General features: G+C 43.3%; 2 protein-coding genes across 3 annotated transcripts in view; one reads left to right on the forward strand and one right to left on the reverse strand.

The window, feature by feature from the left end:
* Nucleotides 1-2210: 2210 nt before the first annotated feature.
* LOC138789622 (large ribosomal subunit protein bL21m-like) lies at nt 2211-12298 on the reverse strand. Its single transcript, XM_069968356.1, has 7 exons — nt 12205-12298; nt 8568-8622; nt 8021-8106; nt 5550-5713; nt 4053-4105; nt 3344-3447; nt 2211-2327 (listed from the first exon to the last, which is right to left on the reverse strand). Exons 1-7 carry the CDS (start codon nt 12275-12277, stop codon nt 2263-2265), a joined length of 600 nt encoding a protein of 199 aa, XP_069824457.1. The 5' UTR covers nt 12278-12298; the 3' UTR covers nt 2211-2262.
* A 114-nt stretch (nt 12299-12412) lies between these two features.
* The window catches only part of IGHMBP2 (immunoglobulin mu DNA binding protein 2), a 36330-nt gene continuing 32532 nt past the window's right edge, over nt 12413-16210 (forward strand). For both annotated transcript variants that reach the window (XM_069965757.1, XM_069965758.1), the window contains exons 1-3: nt 12413-12562; nt 15334-15503; nt 15783-15975. In XM_069965757.1, coding sequence (XP_069821858.1) covers nt 12483-12562; nt 15334-15503; nt 15783-15975 — 443 coding nt within the window. In that variant the 5' untranslated portion in view covers nt 12413-12482. The remainder of the gene's footprint in view (nt 12563-15333; nt 15504-15782; nt 15976-16210) is intronic.

The raw sequence follows: 16210 nt of genomic DNA on the forward strand, positions 1-16210 counted from the left end.
CTACTATATAAGAGACTATGGGGGAGGACTGGCTACTATATAAGAGACTATGGGGGAGGACTGGCTACTATATAAGAGACTATGGGGGGAGGGCTGGCTACTAAATAAGAGACTATGGGGGAGGACTGGCTACTATATAAGAGACTATGGGGGGGGGGAGGAATGGCTAATATATAAGAGACTATGGGGGAGGCCTAGCTACTATACGAGACTACTGGGAAGGCCTAGCTACTGTATAAGAGATTATGGGGGAGGCCTAGCTACTATACGAGACTACTGGGGAGGCCTAGCTACTGTATAAGAGACTATGGGGGAGGACTGGCTAATATATAAGAGACTATGGGGGGAGGGCTGGCTACTATATAAGAGACTATGGGGGAGGACTGGCTACTATATAAGAGACTATTTGGAGGGCTGGCTACTAAATGAGAGACTACAAGGGAGGGCTGGCTACTATATGAGACTATTAGGGGGGGCTGCCTACTATATAAGAGACTATGTGGGAGGGTTGGCTACTATATAAGAGACTATGGGGGAGGCCTAGCTACTATATGAGACTACTGGGGAGGGCTAGCTACTATATATAAGAGACTATGGGGGAGGGCTGGCTACTATATAATTGACTATTTATATACACTCAACTAAAAGGAGACTGCACTACCCACAGAGGTGCTGCCTAGAGCATACTAAATACACAAAAAAAATCCAAAACACAAAGCAGTATGCCCAAAACAATGCAGGCACACAACCGAATAATAAGAAATGAAAAATTCTTTATTAGATATACATAAGTATTACAACACAACAGTTGGACTAGAATCCCTATACATGATTAAAAACAATTAAAACTAAAAGCAACATGGGAGAACCAGACAAAATAAGGAAACCCCCAGGTCTACATCCCAATCATAAATACACACCAACCTTCCCTAATGAGAAAACCTTATATATTCCCAAAAAAAAAATATTACCAATAAATATAAAGTGCTATGTCTTAAAGTGCCAAGTGATAATATCCTATTATATACTTATCTGTTCCTGTATTGTAAGTTTTAATTGTTTTTAATCATGTATAGGGATTCTAGTCCAACTGTTGTGTTGTAATACTTATCATGTATATCTAATAAAAGAATTTTTCATTTCTTATTATTCGGGTGTGCGCCTGCATTGTTTTGGGCATACTGATTTGTGTTTTGGAGTTGTATATAAGAGACTATTGGGGAGGGCTGGCTAATATATAATGTCATCGCCGCATTGGCCCCGCTTTGGGCCTAGAGCTTTAGGCTGGCCCTTCCAATGGCTGCTGAGGGGGTGGGGCCTATGTGGCAATTACATCACGGATAGAGGCGGGACTAAGTGACACTAGGGGCGGAGCGATGTGGAACATAGGCCGTGAGGCCCCCCTCACATATACCAATCCACAGGTGATAAAAACAACTTTTTACCAGAACAAGCACCATGAGGTGTGATATAAAATAAGTAATGAAAGCTGTAACATTTACCCTTTACACCTGTGGAGAGCAGTCAAAATGACAAAAGGGGGTGACAGTGTCACATTCAGAAGCATGCAGAGCGCAGCTAAAGAAGAATCACCATTTTTCATTAGGTGCCACTATCCCCGCCAGCTGATAATTGATGACGATGATGATACTGATGATTGACAGATTTATCTTCATCACTTTGCATAGGGATAAATCTGTCAATCATAAGCTGGTGTTGGTTGTGTGATGCATGCTTCCGAATGTAAGTGCCTATAACCTACTGCACATTTTGTAATACTGGTGTCTGCTTAAGCGGCAAAAGAGCCTATGGGCCTCCTCAAGTACCAGTGTCCAGAAACAATTGTTGCCTTTGCACCACCTGTAGCTAGAACTTCACACATGGCTGTATTATGTCCTGTTTTGTACACTCATAGGGATTACTGTACGTCCATATACTATTAATTTTATACTGTGGAATATTTGTGATAGCTTATGCATGAGTACAGTAGAGGGGTGAAAAAAGCCATGTTTTATAAGTCATATTTTGACCCAAAGAATTACTAGTATAGCAACTGACTACACTATGTGACATACAGCGTTGCAAGGCTCATGGGGCCTAAAAGCATAATAAAAACTTAGCTACAACTATATGAACACAAATTGTACACTACCTTGTCGCATAGTAAATAAAAAATCAATAAATATAAATCTATAAACACAAACACTGTATTCTTCATGGTCTTCTTTAATAACTGAAATTATAGTAGAAAAACATATAAAGTCAAGATAACGCAGGAGCAATTTCAATGGTATTGATCCTCAGGATTGTCTGCGGGGCGATGGTTACTGAAAAGCAGAAGAAAAGACAATGATTAGGTTATAGAAACCATAGTGGCTGCTTCTCAAATCTACAACAAGGGCTGACTGATTTGGACATGTCTCTCTCTCATATGATAGGGTTCCCTAGGGTGCACTTTAAGTAGGGCTTATTCCTTTTTTTTACATCTTGAGTAGGCAGCATGCATCATTTAAGTTTTCCTAGGACAACTTCTTTGGCCTAATGGACAATTTTCTGTAATGCAGCCTACCATTTTCTAAGAACTACGCGCAAATGATTGTTTATGATGTGATTTGTCTGCTTAGTGATCAGCTAGTTTAGTCTAGTATAGTATACTGCTGGATGGATGACTGGAATTAGCAATCTGTAGTTAGTACAGATAGTGAACTACAGGAAATAAGTGTATGTCTCCTATATGGCCACCACCAGGGAAGGATTTATAAGTAAATAAACAAACAAAATAATTGGAAGTGCCGACTATTTTCTAGGAGCACCATTTGCTAAATCTATTAAAGTAAACACAATTTAAGTGGTCAGCACCCAAATGAAATGTCCAAGCTTTCCTTTGTAATCACAGGTATATTGAGCACAAAGGCCAAGCCCCTGGATTCCGGGGTATTCATACAGAAAAACAAACGAGATTCCTTCAGCTCTTTAAAAATTTATACTTTTATTGTTGCATCTTTAAAACCAACCAACGTTTTTCGAACCTGCCAGGTTCTTGTTCATGATATCTGAATGTAGAGGAATACAGAAAACATAAGCGTCTCTACGGCCACCATGGAGTCCTGTGTACTGCACCCCTGTCCTGTAAACATGGTACCTTAGAGTTTGTTAACTCCATGGTGGCCGTAGAGACGCTTATATGTTTTCTGTATATCTCTACATTCAAATATCATGAATAAGAAGCTGGCAGGTTAAAAAACGCGTCGGTTGGTTTTAAAGATGCAACAATAAAAGCATGAATTTTTAAAGAGCTGAAGGAATCTCGTTTGTTTTTCTAAATATATTAAACACAACTTACTTTTTTTCTTCTGGTACCGGTGTCTTTTCCAAAACTTCATGTTAATCTTTGGATAGGATTCTGTTTTTTCGATCACTGTAGCCTCTACTTTTACCAAATCTTTCCTATAGGAGAAGTACAGATATACTGTTGGTGTCAGCAGAATATGATTGACCTCGAAAATATAAGCCCACCACAGAGTTGGCATTACTCCGAGTTATATTAATATTGTAGATATGTGCTCAGCCTACTGCATAACACTTATACTTACCTTTCTGGTTCCTGCTGCAGCCATCGTTCTCCCAGAGCCAATCATGCTCCACCGTGCTTCTTCTGTTTAAGGCTGTCACGATAGCTAAAGTTGGACACAAATGCAGCTGGCTTAGCAGGCAAAGTGTGCACAAACAGAAGAAGTAGTATGGAACAGGACTGACCCCAGGAAGACAGTAGCTGCAAGAGGGAGCGAGGGAGGTAAGTATAGTAAAGCACCACGCTGAGGGAAGATAACTTTTAACCCCTCAATTACCAGCCATAATATCATGCTTTCCAAGCTGTAACTTCATGATTTAGTTGATAGAGCTGTATCTCAGAGTACATATAATTTATTATTAACTTTTAACCCTCTTTGGTTCCTTGACGATATTTGATATTATTTAAAAAAAATAATAATATAAATGCAATAAAAGAACATAGACATGAAATAAAAATAAGTTTTAAATGAGCTACCTACCCAAGAAGAGGCTTTCCAAGTAACGTAAAATTATCACTGCCAACTAGCAAAACCTAGAAAAAAAAAAAAAAAAAAAAAAAAAGCAGGAATAGACGTAGATTGGAATGGTTATAAAAAATGATACTTCAATAAAAGATTGAAATAATCTAATGAGATAATCAACCAAATGTGCTGGGAAAGCAAGAAAGTCCATGAATAGTAATAACACTATTAGTTTAGCACTTAAAGAGCTATTACTGGAGGCCCCATAGATTGCGGCTGCACATTCGGCATACATTATGCTAATAATCACTTCAATAAATTGGATTTATATCACAGACTGAGATGGGGAATGGCATGAATTGACTGCTGCCAAGCTGCTCATCCCTTTCTCTGCTATGAGTGCCAGTCCAGCCTTTTGCAGGATTATAGATATATCGGTTGCCAAGAATACAGTCAGCACTGCAAACAATGAGGCTCATACAATGCATACAATAGGTGTATGACCCTAGTATCTTATATCGTATTAGGTCAGTTACATAAGAGATACAGGGACAAGCAGCACACCACTGATGTTCAAATGACTGATGAGAGATGCCCAGTGAGGAATAATGTGTGGATACAGCAGACAAGAAATTCATAGGGCCAGTTCACACGGAGCAAGAGCAGCGCAATTTATCGGCAGAACTCTCTAACTTGCAAAAAAGGCTATCTAGTTTGCAATGCTTAGGTGCCTATACGCATCAGAGAAAAAGTTGCCTGAACCCACTGATTTTCCCCATTCAACCATTCTCTTGGAAAATACGCCACCACAAGAGGTGCCAACTGCAAGTAAAATGTGGCTATTCAAAAGAATGGCTGGTCGAGTAATATATAGACAAATCAGGCCTTCCAGAAAGTCCCCTTCATTTTAGGTGTGGGAACATAGCTGGGCTGTTTTGCCAGCAGTACACACACAGGTACTTCCTCCTATACATGTCAGGCCAATGATGCCACATCCAGTCCATACTCTTACCATGCCGTTGTGCTGGTGAAAGTGAACAAAATGTCACTGTGCTAGGGGATGATTTACAGTACCGTATAGCACATGGAAAAAGTGTTACTGATGCACTGTCTTTGCAAGGTGCCATGTGAGCAGAAGGGAAATAAATAGCAGTACCAAAAGAAAGGTGTTAACTAAAATGGGATACTTTTTATGAGCGGATTCCCACCTTGTGAATAGGGCTTAGGAAATATAGAACATGGACAACTTAATCAATGCTGGGGGAATTTATCACTGATCACTGATTTTTCATCAGTCTTATTTGAAATGCCAGCTCTTAATATACTTGCTGCATCTTTCTTACGGTATGGACTCTTTAGGATGTATACTACGATGTGGTGTAGGTTGGCGAAAATCAAAAAAATTTTTCACAAAACTCAACTTGTGTAAAATAATTTGACTGTTGTACAGGCTTGATAAATTCATTCTGCGTGAATTAATAGACTGATACTGTACGTCACTCTATTCCCATGTACCTTCTCTAGCCTGATTCTGTCTCCGCACTCTGCATCCACAATACCGTGAATCAGAACAAGGTCTTCATTGGTGACTTTCCATTGTTTACTTGCGAAGTGAACGACAGCAAAGAGCCGGCCGAACTGTCCCGTGGCAATAAGGTTGTTTACTTTTTTAACAAGCTCTATAAAGAATGAGGAGAATGGCATGAAAAAGACAAAAACAACAAATATTAGTTATCAGCAGAAACATTGGCTGGGTTAAATGTGCTAAAAACAGCCAGCTTTCCAGCTTTCATTGACCTTTCTAGCAGCATAAACACTGGCGTGGCCTGCAGAGCAGCAGAATGACGTAAACACGGCTATTTGTATTCTTACAATGCCGCTCATAAAATAAGCATGTTACCGCACTGTATAAATATTACCATGTGGGGAACAACACTGTTTTCAGCACAAGTAGAGACATCACATTGCAAACAAACCAACAAAGTGTAGGCGACATGGAAGACTTGATGGAAAGGTGACTAGGACAAGAATAGCATAGCCTGAGGTCATTTCCACTGTTATGGACTTGTTGACTCTGTATACAGATCCACTGGCAGGTTGTCCTGGCCATGTTGTAGCAGTTATTACATAAGTGGACAGTGCTGTTTGATTTAGGAGTACAGTATTCCCACCTGACTAAGCCATTACATATTGCTAGGATATGTCATTATATTATGATTAGGGGGCTCTAACTTATGGGCCACCACTTACTGGCTCATCTGCTTTGACCCTGTATAATATCCCCCAACTATAGAGGGAACTACAGCATGACTTCATTATAGTGAATGGGGCTGGCTGAAATTCCCCCGACTGCAGAAACTTTATTCTTTAAACTTTATTGGTGGCGGTCCCAGAGAACAGGACCCCCCCCACACACACACACACAATGATCATACAGTTAAGAGACAGGAACACCTCATTATTTTCTTATAATTTTATTACTAATTAAAACTTCATTTTGTTTTATAGATTCTTTTTATTCTATTTTCTGTACAAGATCACAGAGGCAGCCATCTTGCTTCAGCTGCTTCATCTACAGGAGCCTTAAGGGACATGCCCACAGGCTGGAGTTGTTTCTTGGAAGAGTGTTATGGGTATGCTTTTTAAAAAAGGGAAGAGGGGAGCTGAGGCTACACCTATTGTGATCGGCCTGATTCTTTCTGACCTATGTAACTGTGTCTTCTTTCACTGTAATGCTGTCTGTGATGATAGGGAGGACACAGTTAGAAAGTCAAGAAGAAGAGTCAGCTTACTATTTGGTCTACTGATTAAAAAAAGAATATATATATATATATATATATGCACATAATAAATAAACACAGAAAATATAATTAAGGGGAATCTGTCAACTACAATTCAGGTTTCCAAACTGCTGACATTGTTAAAGGAAGGAGGCACATGGTACCTTTCATATATCTGTCTGTTCTTTTATAACATAGAAACATTATTTTATTCTCCGGTGCCCCAGCAGCAAGCAGGAATATCTCCAGAGGGGAATAGGAGAATGTTTAATTGTGTAGTTTTTCTTGACTATAGTTTTTTGCATCTTTTTTTTTTCTTTTACATATAAAAAAAGCAGTGTGGTGCTAGCCTAACATACACACGGCTTACTTACTGCAGAATTCCATGCCAAAAATCTAATATTTGCATAATCTGGAATACAAAAAAGCAGTGTGCACCATGAGGGTTATGTGAGCAGATTTGTAGGGTTTTGTTCGCCAGCAGCATGCCTTATATTGGGTTTATCCTCTGCATTTTTGCAATACAAAGCGTGAAGTCTGCAGCAAAACACACAAGTAACATATTGCATATGTAAGCTTAAAGCGAATGTACCATCATGTACATTTGCTTTAACTATTACCCCCATGTATAAAACGGCGCCGCTGCTGCGGTCCTTTTTTTGAACTGTGGCCCGGTTCTCGTGTACGACGCCGTACTATTAATGAGTACTGGGACGGGGTGAAGCACTGGAGGCGGGCCGAGCCACCCCCATTGGGAGAAACTCCTCCCCCCCCCCCCTATGACGCGGCTCCATTGATAAACTTTCTCTAATGATATTTTGCAAATGGGAATGTGGTGGGAGAAAAGTAAAGTAGACAAAAAAATTTATTTACGTAGGAGATTATTTTGCATCATCATATTTCTAGATTCAGAATTTACTCTAAATAAAGATTAGAGCAGGTTTTCATGATCCTGATCTCCCGATTCCCTGTCATCCCTCATATAGAAGACCGAGAAGCTCTGTTCACATTGCCGTCATGGCTTCTGTTATTACAGGAACTATGTCACTAGAGCCCAACGACTAGTCATGATGTCCATGTGGTTCTGCTGTGAATAGAGCTGCATGCAGGGGCTGCTTATAGCTTCAATAACTTCACATACAACAAGGACAAGTCATAAGATTTCCATTGTAATAAAACATATGAGTGAATGCTCCCCCAGCTCACCTTTCTGTTCCTCTGCTTCTATAATGGGATCTGGAAGCTTGATCTCAGGCCAGGGTGGTTCAGATAAAGAAGTCTTTGGGACATAGCTGAAAAGCATAAACAACACATCACAAATGTCTGTTACAACGATTAGACCAAAGGATGGGGAGACATCATACAACGCAGGACAGACATTAATGGCATATACATAAAATAGTCCAAAATGATGTGACAGGTGGAGGCTTCTGAAGTGCAGCAGAAGATAAAGCAGAGAGGAGATTACAAGGAACCTGGTATCACTTTCATGCTGCCTGGACCATGAGTCATTGGGGTGGTTTCCAGCAGCTTCCGCACCTACCACCACCACCCCTGGATCAAGGCTGGCAGGATGGGAAGACAATGCTGGAGACCACTCCAATGACTTTTGGCAGCATGAAAGAGATGATGAATTCCCTTTAAACTGGGGAAAGTAGGGGGCAGCTCTCTGCCAATTTTCCTTCCCTTAGGTATGAGGCCAGTGTGACACTGAGGTTATCAAAATATTCAGAGATTGAGTAATGACACTTACTTAGGCTTCAGGGATGAACTCCGGGAGCTCATACACTGCAGAGGCAGCCGGAACACTGCAAGAGAGAGAAGAGAGCTCAGTTACAAATAAGAAGCCATACGGTGTCATGAAGGAAACCAATAGTCTAATACAGGGGTAGGGAACCTTGGCTCTTCAGCTGTTGAAACACTACAACTCTTATCATGCCTGGACAGGCAAAGCTAAAGCTTTGGAGTTGTAGTTTTAAAACAGCTGGAGATCCAAGGCTCCCTACCCCTGGTCTAGTATATGATCCCTTTAAGATGGTATCCAGGGATTTATTTCCCATCTCAGGGACAGGAACATCATTGATGTCAAATGATATTGATGCTATTGCAGTTATCTACATTGTTTAGCTGGACGACGCTCTGCTGAAGCTACTGCTTTTTCCTGTAAATCGCCATGATAACGTTGATGGATTTCCCCATAAGGAAGCAGTTACTGGGATGTGGATAAATGGAAGTATGGACAAGTTATTCAGAGTTCTTCTCAGTCCAGAAATAGCAACAGATAAGAAGCCAGAACATAGCTGTGTGCGGATGGCTCCTTATCTACCAGAGAGACATTACTCATGTACTGAGCCAGAAACTACTGAGAACAGCACAGGCAATGGAATTTAGATGGTTTTTGTATCATGGTATACACCGAGAGGACAGCTAAACTACAGTGCTGTACAGAAGGGAGAAGAGGAAATTATAGCCATAGCAGTGCTGTCACCGGATGTGAGGCTGCGGGCTAAATAAGCCTCAGACTCTCATAAATGGCCAATCAGTAATAAACTTATTTTATTATTATTTTTGAGCAGTGGTCACCAACCCCTGAACAATATGGGTCAGTCACTACGGATCTGGGCATACGTCTTCACGACAAGTGCAGAGATGAAAGACATGGCACAATCTGGCTTGTCAGTCACACTTATTGATTACTGCCATGTCTAGTTGCAGCAAGGTGCATGTCCCAATCCCCAATGACTAGTTAGTTTGCCTTAAAGGGGTAGTCCACCCAAAAAAATTTTCTTTCAAATCAACTGGTGCCATAAAGTGCCAGAGATTTGTAATTCACTTCTATTAAAAAATCTTAAGTCTTCCAGTACTTATTAGCTGCTGTATGTCCAGCAGGAAGTAGTGTTTTCTTTCCTGTCTGACCCAGTGCTCTCTGTTGCCTCCTCTGTCCATGTCAGGAACTGTCCAAAGCAGGAGCAAATCCCCATAGAAAACCCCTCCTGCTCTCCAGACTGGAAATAATACAACTTCCTGTTGGGCATACAGCAGCTGATAAGTTCTGGAAGGCTTGAGATTTTTTAATAGAAGTAAATTACAAATCTCTGTCACTTCATGGCAGCAGTTGATTTGAAAGAAAAAATTTTTGGGTGGACTACCCCTTTAAAGGGACTCAGCCACTATTATAAGGCATATAACGCTGTTAGAGATTATAAGGCATATAACGCTGGAGGGATCCCGCCTCCTTCACTGAGTGGCTGAGCGGACCTGAGACGTCACGTCTGGGGCCCGCGTCAGACACCCGGAAGCGGCTGGGAAAAGGAGCGACGCGATGCGGGACCCGCCGCTGGAACCGAGGAGGTGAGTGGACGTCTTTTCTTTCAGCCACCTCCTCCCCGGCCATATGAAAAAATAGCCCCCGCGCTGGACCTGCTGATCATTACCTGATGACTGCAGTGCTGGTGCTAAATCTTTTCTTCTGCCCCGGATTTGAAAGATCGCTCCTAATTGTGCCTATGCTAATGAGGGGTTTAGGAGCATTTGGGGCGTCATCCTAAGCGCCGAGCACCAGCTCGGCCCACCCAGTCCACATCCCCCCGTGCGGCTTACTATGCTTATATACAGGCCCGCTTCTGCCATGAGGCGGAATGAGCCTTCCGCCTCATGGCAGATTTTGCGGTCCGGCAGTGGGGCGTCATTATGTCCCCCCTGCCCCTGCTGTCATTTTTGTTAAAGGGAACCTGTCACCCCCCGTGCCGGGGTGACAGGCTCCCGACCCCCCGTTAGAGCCCCCTATACTTACCTAATCCCGCTTCTGGAGGTGGTCGGGTGATGAAGATCTCAGCCGCTGCAGCCCGGCGCGCGCGCTGAGAGATGGGTCCAACACCCATAGAGAATGACAGGAGAGTCCAGCGCTCCGTCATTCTCTATGGGTGTTGGACTCATCTCTCAGCGCGCGCGCCGGGCTGCAGCGGCTGAGATCTTCATCACCCGACCACCTCCAGAAGCAGGACCCGGCGGGATTAGGTAAGTATATGGGGCTCTAGCGGGAGGTCGGGAGCCTGTCACCCCGGCACGGGGGGTGACAGGTTCCCTTTAAGCATCACTTAACAAAAATGACAGCGGCCGTTCACCTGTCCCATCGCCCGCGCTCTCCACATCCCGTCAGGTCCCGCAACGTCACCCTGCAGCTGTCACGGACCTCCAGGCTGTGGTGAGTGCCCGGGGTCGGTGGGGGACGCGCTGGGGTGATCGGGTCGCGCGGGGCGATGCCGGCCATAACTCTGGGCGGCCGCCTGAGGTTTGCCTCAGGCAGCAGAGACCCCAGAATCGGCCCTGCTTATATGAATATGCATAGTGGGTGAAAATACAAGGAATGTGAGGAGTGAGTAAACCAGGGGATCATAGAGGGTGTGGCTTTTTTTTTTTTTTTATGGGAGGGGGGTGGCTTTATAGGGATTATGTTTACATTTTGTTATTTATTTCTGGAAATTTTGTAATTGATGTGTGATGTAAAAGGAAAATAAAGATAATAATAATAATAATAATTTAAAAAAGAATATGCATAGTGGGCGGCACAGAGCAACCCCCCTCCCCTGCAGCCTAGCCCGCCCCCTCCCAGCCAATCAGAAGCCCAGGAAAGTATGCTGCTCATTGTCACAGTTTGCACATAGCAGGAGGGTGATCGGTGCTGGGAGTCTGGGCTGAGCTTTACCATCCACCTCAGGGCAATTAGGAATTATCTTTCGAATCCGGGGCAGAAGAAAAGATTTAGTACCAGCACTGCAGTCATCAGGTAAAGATCTACTATGGCATATCAGCAGGTTCATTGGGCTGAAGCTGCTGATAGTGTCGCTTTAAAGGGATTATCCAGCAAAAATCTGTTTCTCTTAAATCATCTGGTTTCAGAAAGTTATGTAGATTTGTTATTTACTTTTATTTAAAAAATCTCAAGTCTTCCTATACTTATCAGCTGCTGTATGTCCTGTAGGAAATGTTTTTAGTCTGACACAGTGCTCTCTGCTGCCACCTCTGTCAGAGACAGGAACTGTCCAGGGGTGGCAGCAGAGAGCACTTTGTCAGACTGAAAACAACATTTCCTGTAGGACATACAGCAGCTGATAAGTATGGGAAGACTGGAGATTTTTAAACAGAAGAAAATTACATATCTATATAACTTTCTGACACCAGTTGTTTGGAAAGAAAAAGACTTTAGCAACCATACAGCTATGCAGGCATGCTGGGAGTTGTAGTAAATGACCCCACGACCTCTGTAGTTCCCAGTGATAGTAGTCAGCGCCCTCTGCAGGAGCACTGGGGAGGCTGGATGGGAATGATGACCCCAGACTCCCTGTGAATGTCACCCATCTATCACCGGAGCCCTCCCCTAACCCCGGTACCTGCAGCAGACGCCCGGCCACAGCCTCCGGCCAACACACTCCTCATAAGCTGCCCGCAGCAGGCAAGCGCCATCACGTGTCCTCTTCCGTACACCCAGCACCACCGATTCCGTACACAGTGACCGTGTCTGCTCCAGAAATGTGTCCCCGGAAAAAAATGACTGGGCTCTCAGTTCCGCTCAAACAGGAAGTATAGGGGAGAGTGAGAATGGTAACACCGGACAGGGAATGACAGCTGATAAAATAACATGTACGTTTCTGCCTTTCTCTGGAATTGAATGCAAGTCATGGAGGAGTTTGTGAAAACTCAGCTGGAACTCTTGCAAGAGGAAAGAGCGTCTGAAATAGAAGAGACCAGGTAAGCGCAGTATGCCGGACGTCACTTGGCTTGTGTCTTGTTAGTCTAAACCATGCTCCCAGCATGCTCTGACAATCAGTGGCCCCAACCTTTGGCTCTTTACCTGTACAAAACTACAACTCCCAGCATGCTCTGACAATCAGTGGCCCCAACCTTTGGCTCTTTACCTGTACAAAACTACAACTCCCAGCATGCTCTGACAATCAGTGGCCCCAACCTTTGGCTCTTTGCCTGTACAAAACTACAACTCCCAGCATGCTCTGACAATCAGTGGCCCCAACCTTTGGCTCTTTACCTGTACAAAACTACAACTCTCCAGCTGTTCCAAAACTACAACTCCCAGCATGCCCTGCTAGTTGTAGTGATGATGTGAGTTGTAGTTTTTCCCCAACCGGAGAGCCTTGGGTTGGGAAACACTTAAAAGTAAGAGGAAAATTCCCATATGTCAACCCTTTTAATAACTTTCCTCTATATGTTTTTGGAATCGCTGTGTAACAACCAGCTCCGGCTGTCACAAAGCTTTCCCATACACCAGAATGGCAAATCTGCCTATATGGGGTCCATATCAGTTCAGATTCACCAATCAGTATGTACAGGCAACTGTGATTGGGGCCATGTTTCCTCCAATACAAGCATGTAGGCTGAGGGGGTGGGGGGCTACATAGCATCTCTGGTCACATTGCATCAGTGCGTTCAGTGTGGACCCCCAGCTGCGACCATGACACCAATGTCACAAGAAATATCACCCGGTTGGATTTTTGGTGGCAAGTTTCATGTGATTTTCCCAGGCTTGACCTCAATGTCATGTCTGACTTGCTGGCAATGTGTCTGTGATTTGCATATTATTTTTGTCAGCCAAATCACAACAAAGTTGCACAATAACAAATTGCAGACAGATAGCATGGCTTCCTTGCTTGCATGACCATTAGGGCTAGACAAAGACTTTGGTCCTGCACTTTGAAGATTACATCAGGGAACTGCTTGTTAATTCTCTGAGATTTGGCTATGTTTTTATTTTTACAGCCGAATCGCAACTGTAACCAAGCCACACAGCAGCAAATCACAGGCACATTGCAGAAATATTTTGGACACTCATATTTATAATTTGCTGTTGTGTGACCCAGGTCACAATGTAGCCTTAGGGTCCCTTTACACACACAGATTATCTGGCAGATTTTTGCAGCAAAAGCCAGGAACAGACTACAAGCAGAGCATCATAAAGACTGAGATTTCTCCTCTATTCAAATCCATTCCTGGCTTTGGCTTCAATAATCTGCCAGTTATCTGTCAGTCTGTGTGTGTACAGGGACCCTAAGTTTAAAGGGGTTATCCAGCGCTACAAAAACATGGCCACTTTTCCCTCTACTGTTGTCTCCAGTTCAGGTGCAGTTTGCAGCTAAGCTCGATTTACTTCAGTGGAGCTGAGTTTTAAAACCCCACCCAAACTAGAGACAACAGTAGGGGGAAAGTGGCCATGTTTTTGTAGCGCTGGATAACCCCTTTAAAGTGACTGTACCACCAGGCCCAGGCTGAAGCACTGGAGGAGGACCTACCCACCCTTAGTGGGAGGAAACCCTAGCCCCTCTATGATAGGGTTCCATTGATTCTAATGGAGTCACGTCATGGAGGGGCTGGGGTTTCTTCCCACTAAGGGTGGGTCGGCCTGCCTCCAGTGCTTCAACATGGGCCTGGTGGTACAGTAACTTTAAAATGCTATTTGCTGTAGCATTACCCATGTTCCTGTGTTGCCCTAATGAGTTGGAAGCAAGCTCCGAGCTTGGTGCTCGCTTCCTGGCCCTATTACACAGAAAGATTATCGAATGAAAAATTGTTATATATTTTGAATTAAGCGATAATCTTTCTGTGTGTACGCAGGCATTAAAAAGGGATTTATTATTGTTACACCAGGGAGAAGGCACCCATCAGGTGTACACTTGCCATATCCCCCCCCCCCCTGGGCAGGGGGCCTGCGGCAAGGTGGGGAGGAGGCGTGATCTCTTCCTGCACCTCAGCATGATTTACGCCTGCTTGCAGGTGTGAATCATGATTCAATCTACACTTGCTGGTGTAGATTTGTTGGGCAGGGTCGGGAGCACGGCCGGCCGGATTCACTAAGAGGCATGTGCCTCTTAGTGGATTTGGCTTGAGGAAAGGGGGCGGGGCCTAATTAAAGACTGATGGTTTTAATAAACTTTCCCCATTGTTTGTTCGTTAGTGTCCTTAGTATAATCATATGATAGAGTATATGAAGGATCGTAATTACGATCACATCTAATGACTATGGTTCCACGTCTTATGGTGAATCATTTCAGGTTGGTCGCAAAAGCACTTGTTTGCAATCGTATATTGGGGAAAACAAAAACTCTTTGACTAATAGGACTTTTAGGCCTTTAACACGTTCATTTATTTAGTCCTCATTTGTTTTCTATAGCCCCATACACACATCTGTGTTGGGACAATAATCTGTACATTAGATGGCCTGTATTTGCGGCATGGATCCACTTATTAAATGAATGGATTAGCAGAAATACAGGCGATTATGGCTGCACATCCATAGTCCTTTCTGTAGTTGCAGGTTCAAGGATACAGGCAGTACTAAAGATGTGTGTATTGGGACTTATGTTGCCTTATTTTGCTATGGCCATGATATGTAAGTGCTCATCTATGTGAGTGTCTCTATACTTGCATAGGATGTAAGCAAGGTGTTTTTCAACCTATCTGTAAAGATCTGCACATTGAGGTGGTCACTCATATGTCACTTTCCTTTGCAGAGCCTGGCAGGAGAATGTTTCCTTAAAGGAGCTCCAGCGGAGGGGAGTCTGCTTACTGAAGCTACAGGTAGCAAACCAAAGAACGGGGCTGTATGGACGGCTGCTTGTGACCTTTACACCGAGGAAGTATGATGCTGAGGCCGTGCTGCCTACTAACAGCTTTGGCTCAGGTATCTATTATCTGACAGTTCTGTATAACCCTCCTCAGATACCCATTATTCATAATAACCATATACTATACAGTATACCGTATCCATAAGAATAGAATTTGGGGTTTATCAGTGGTTCTGCACAGGATGTTCTCTTTTCCGGCTTCTGTTTATAGTTGCTGATACCATATTTTTTTAATAAAGCAAATTATTGATGAAACAGAAAAAAAAGAATTGCTTTATAATAAAAACCTTAGTGTAATTGATCTAGTACCATGTATTATCTCTTTTTGGTTGCAGGTGACATTGTAGGACTCTATGACTCCAGTGCTCTGAAAGAACCTATTGCTACAGGGATTGTGTCCGGTATTACACAGAAGACTGTCAATGTGGCCTTTGATGAAGCTCATAGTGATTCATTGAGTCTGGGCAGCGAGGCCACCTACAGGCTCCTGAAATTAGCCAACGATGTCACTTATAAGAGGATTAAAAAGTAAGAGAGGTTATTATCATGAATATCATCAAGCCTTTTCTATCCTCTGTATAATGTAGCATTAACTGAGTGTGCCCAGTGAGAAGGTGCCAGCTTTACTACCTTCCAGGCATCTACCAATAGGCATATAGCTATTCAGAAGAGATTTTGTGTAGCCAGAGGGCACAGTACTGCATAGAGTATCCTCTGCACCGGCAGACATGATGTTACCATGTAGTACATGGTCACCCTCTCA

Source organism: Dendropsophus ebraccatus, chromosome 4, assembly GCF_027789765.1.
Source record: "Dendropsophus ebraccatus isolate aDenEbr1 chromosome 4, aDenEbr1.pat, whole genome shotgun sequence".
NCBI lineage: Eukaryota > Metazoa > Chordata > Amphibia > Anura > Hylidae > Dendropsophus > Dendropsophus ebraccatus.

Excerpts from the sequence above, each read along its gene's own strand:
- LOC138789622 (XM_069968356.1), bottom strand. The coding sequence starts at position 12,277 with ATGGCGCTTGCCTGCTGCGGGCAGCTTATGAGGAGTGTGTTGGCCGGA. Across the intron at positions 8,107-8,567 it reads AGTTCATCCCTGAAGCCTAA|CTATGTCCCAAAGACTTCTT; the intron begins GTAAGTGTCATT and ends TATGCTTTTCAG. Across the intron at positions 4,106-5,549 it reads ACAGAATCAGGCTAGAGAAG|GTTTTGCTAGTTGGCAGTGA; the intron begins GTACATGGGAAT and ends TTTTTTTTCTAG.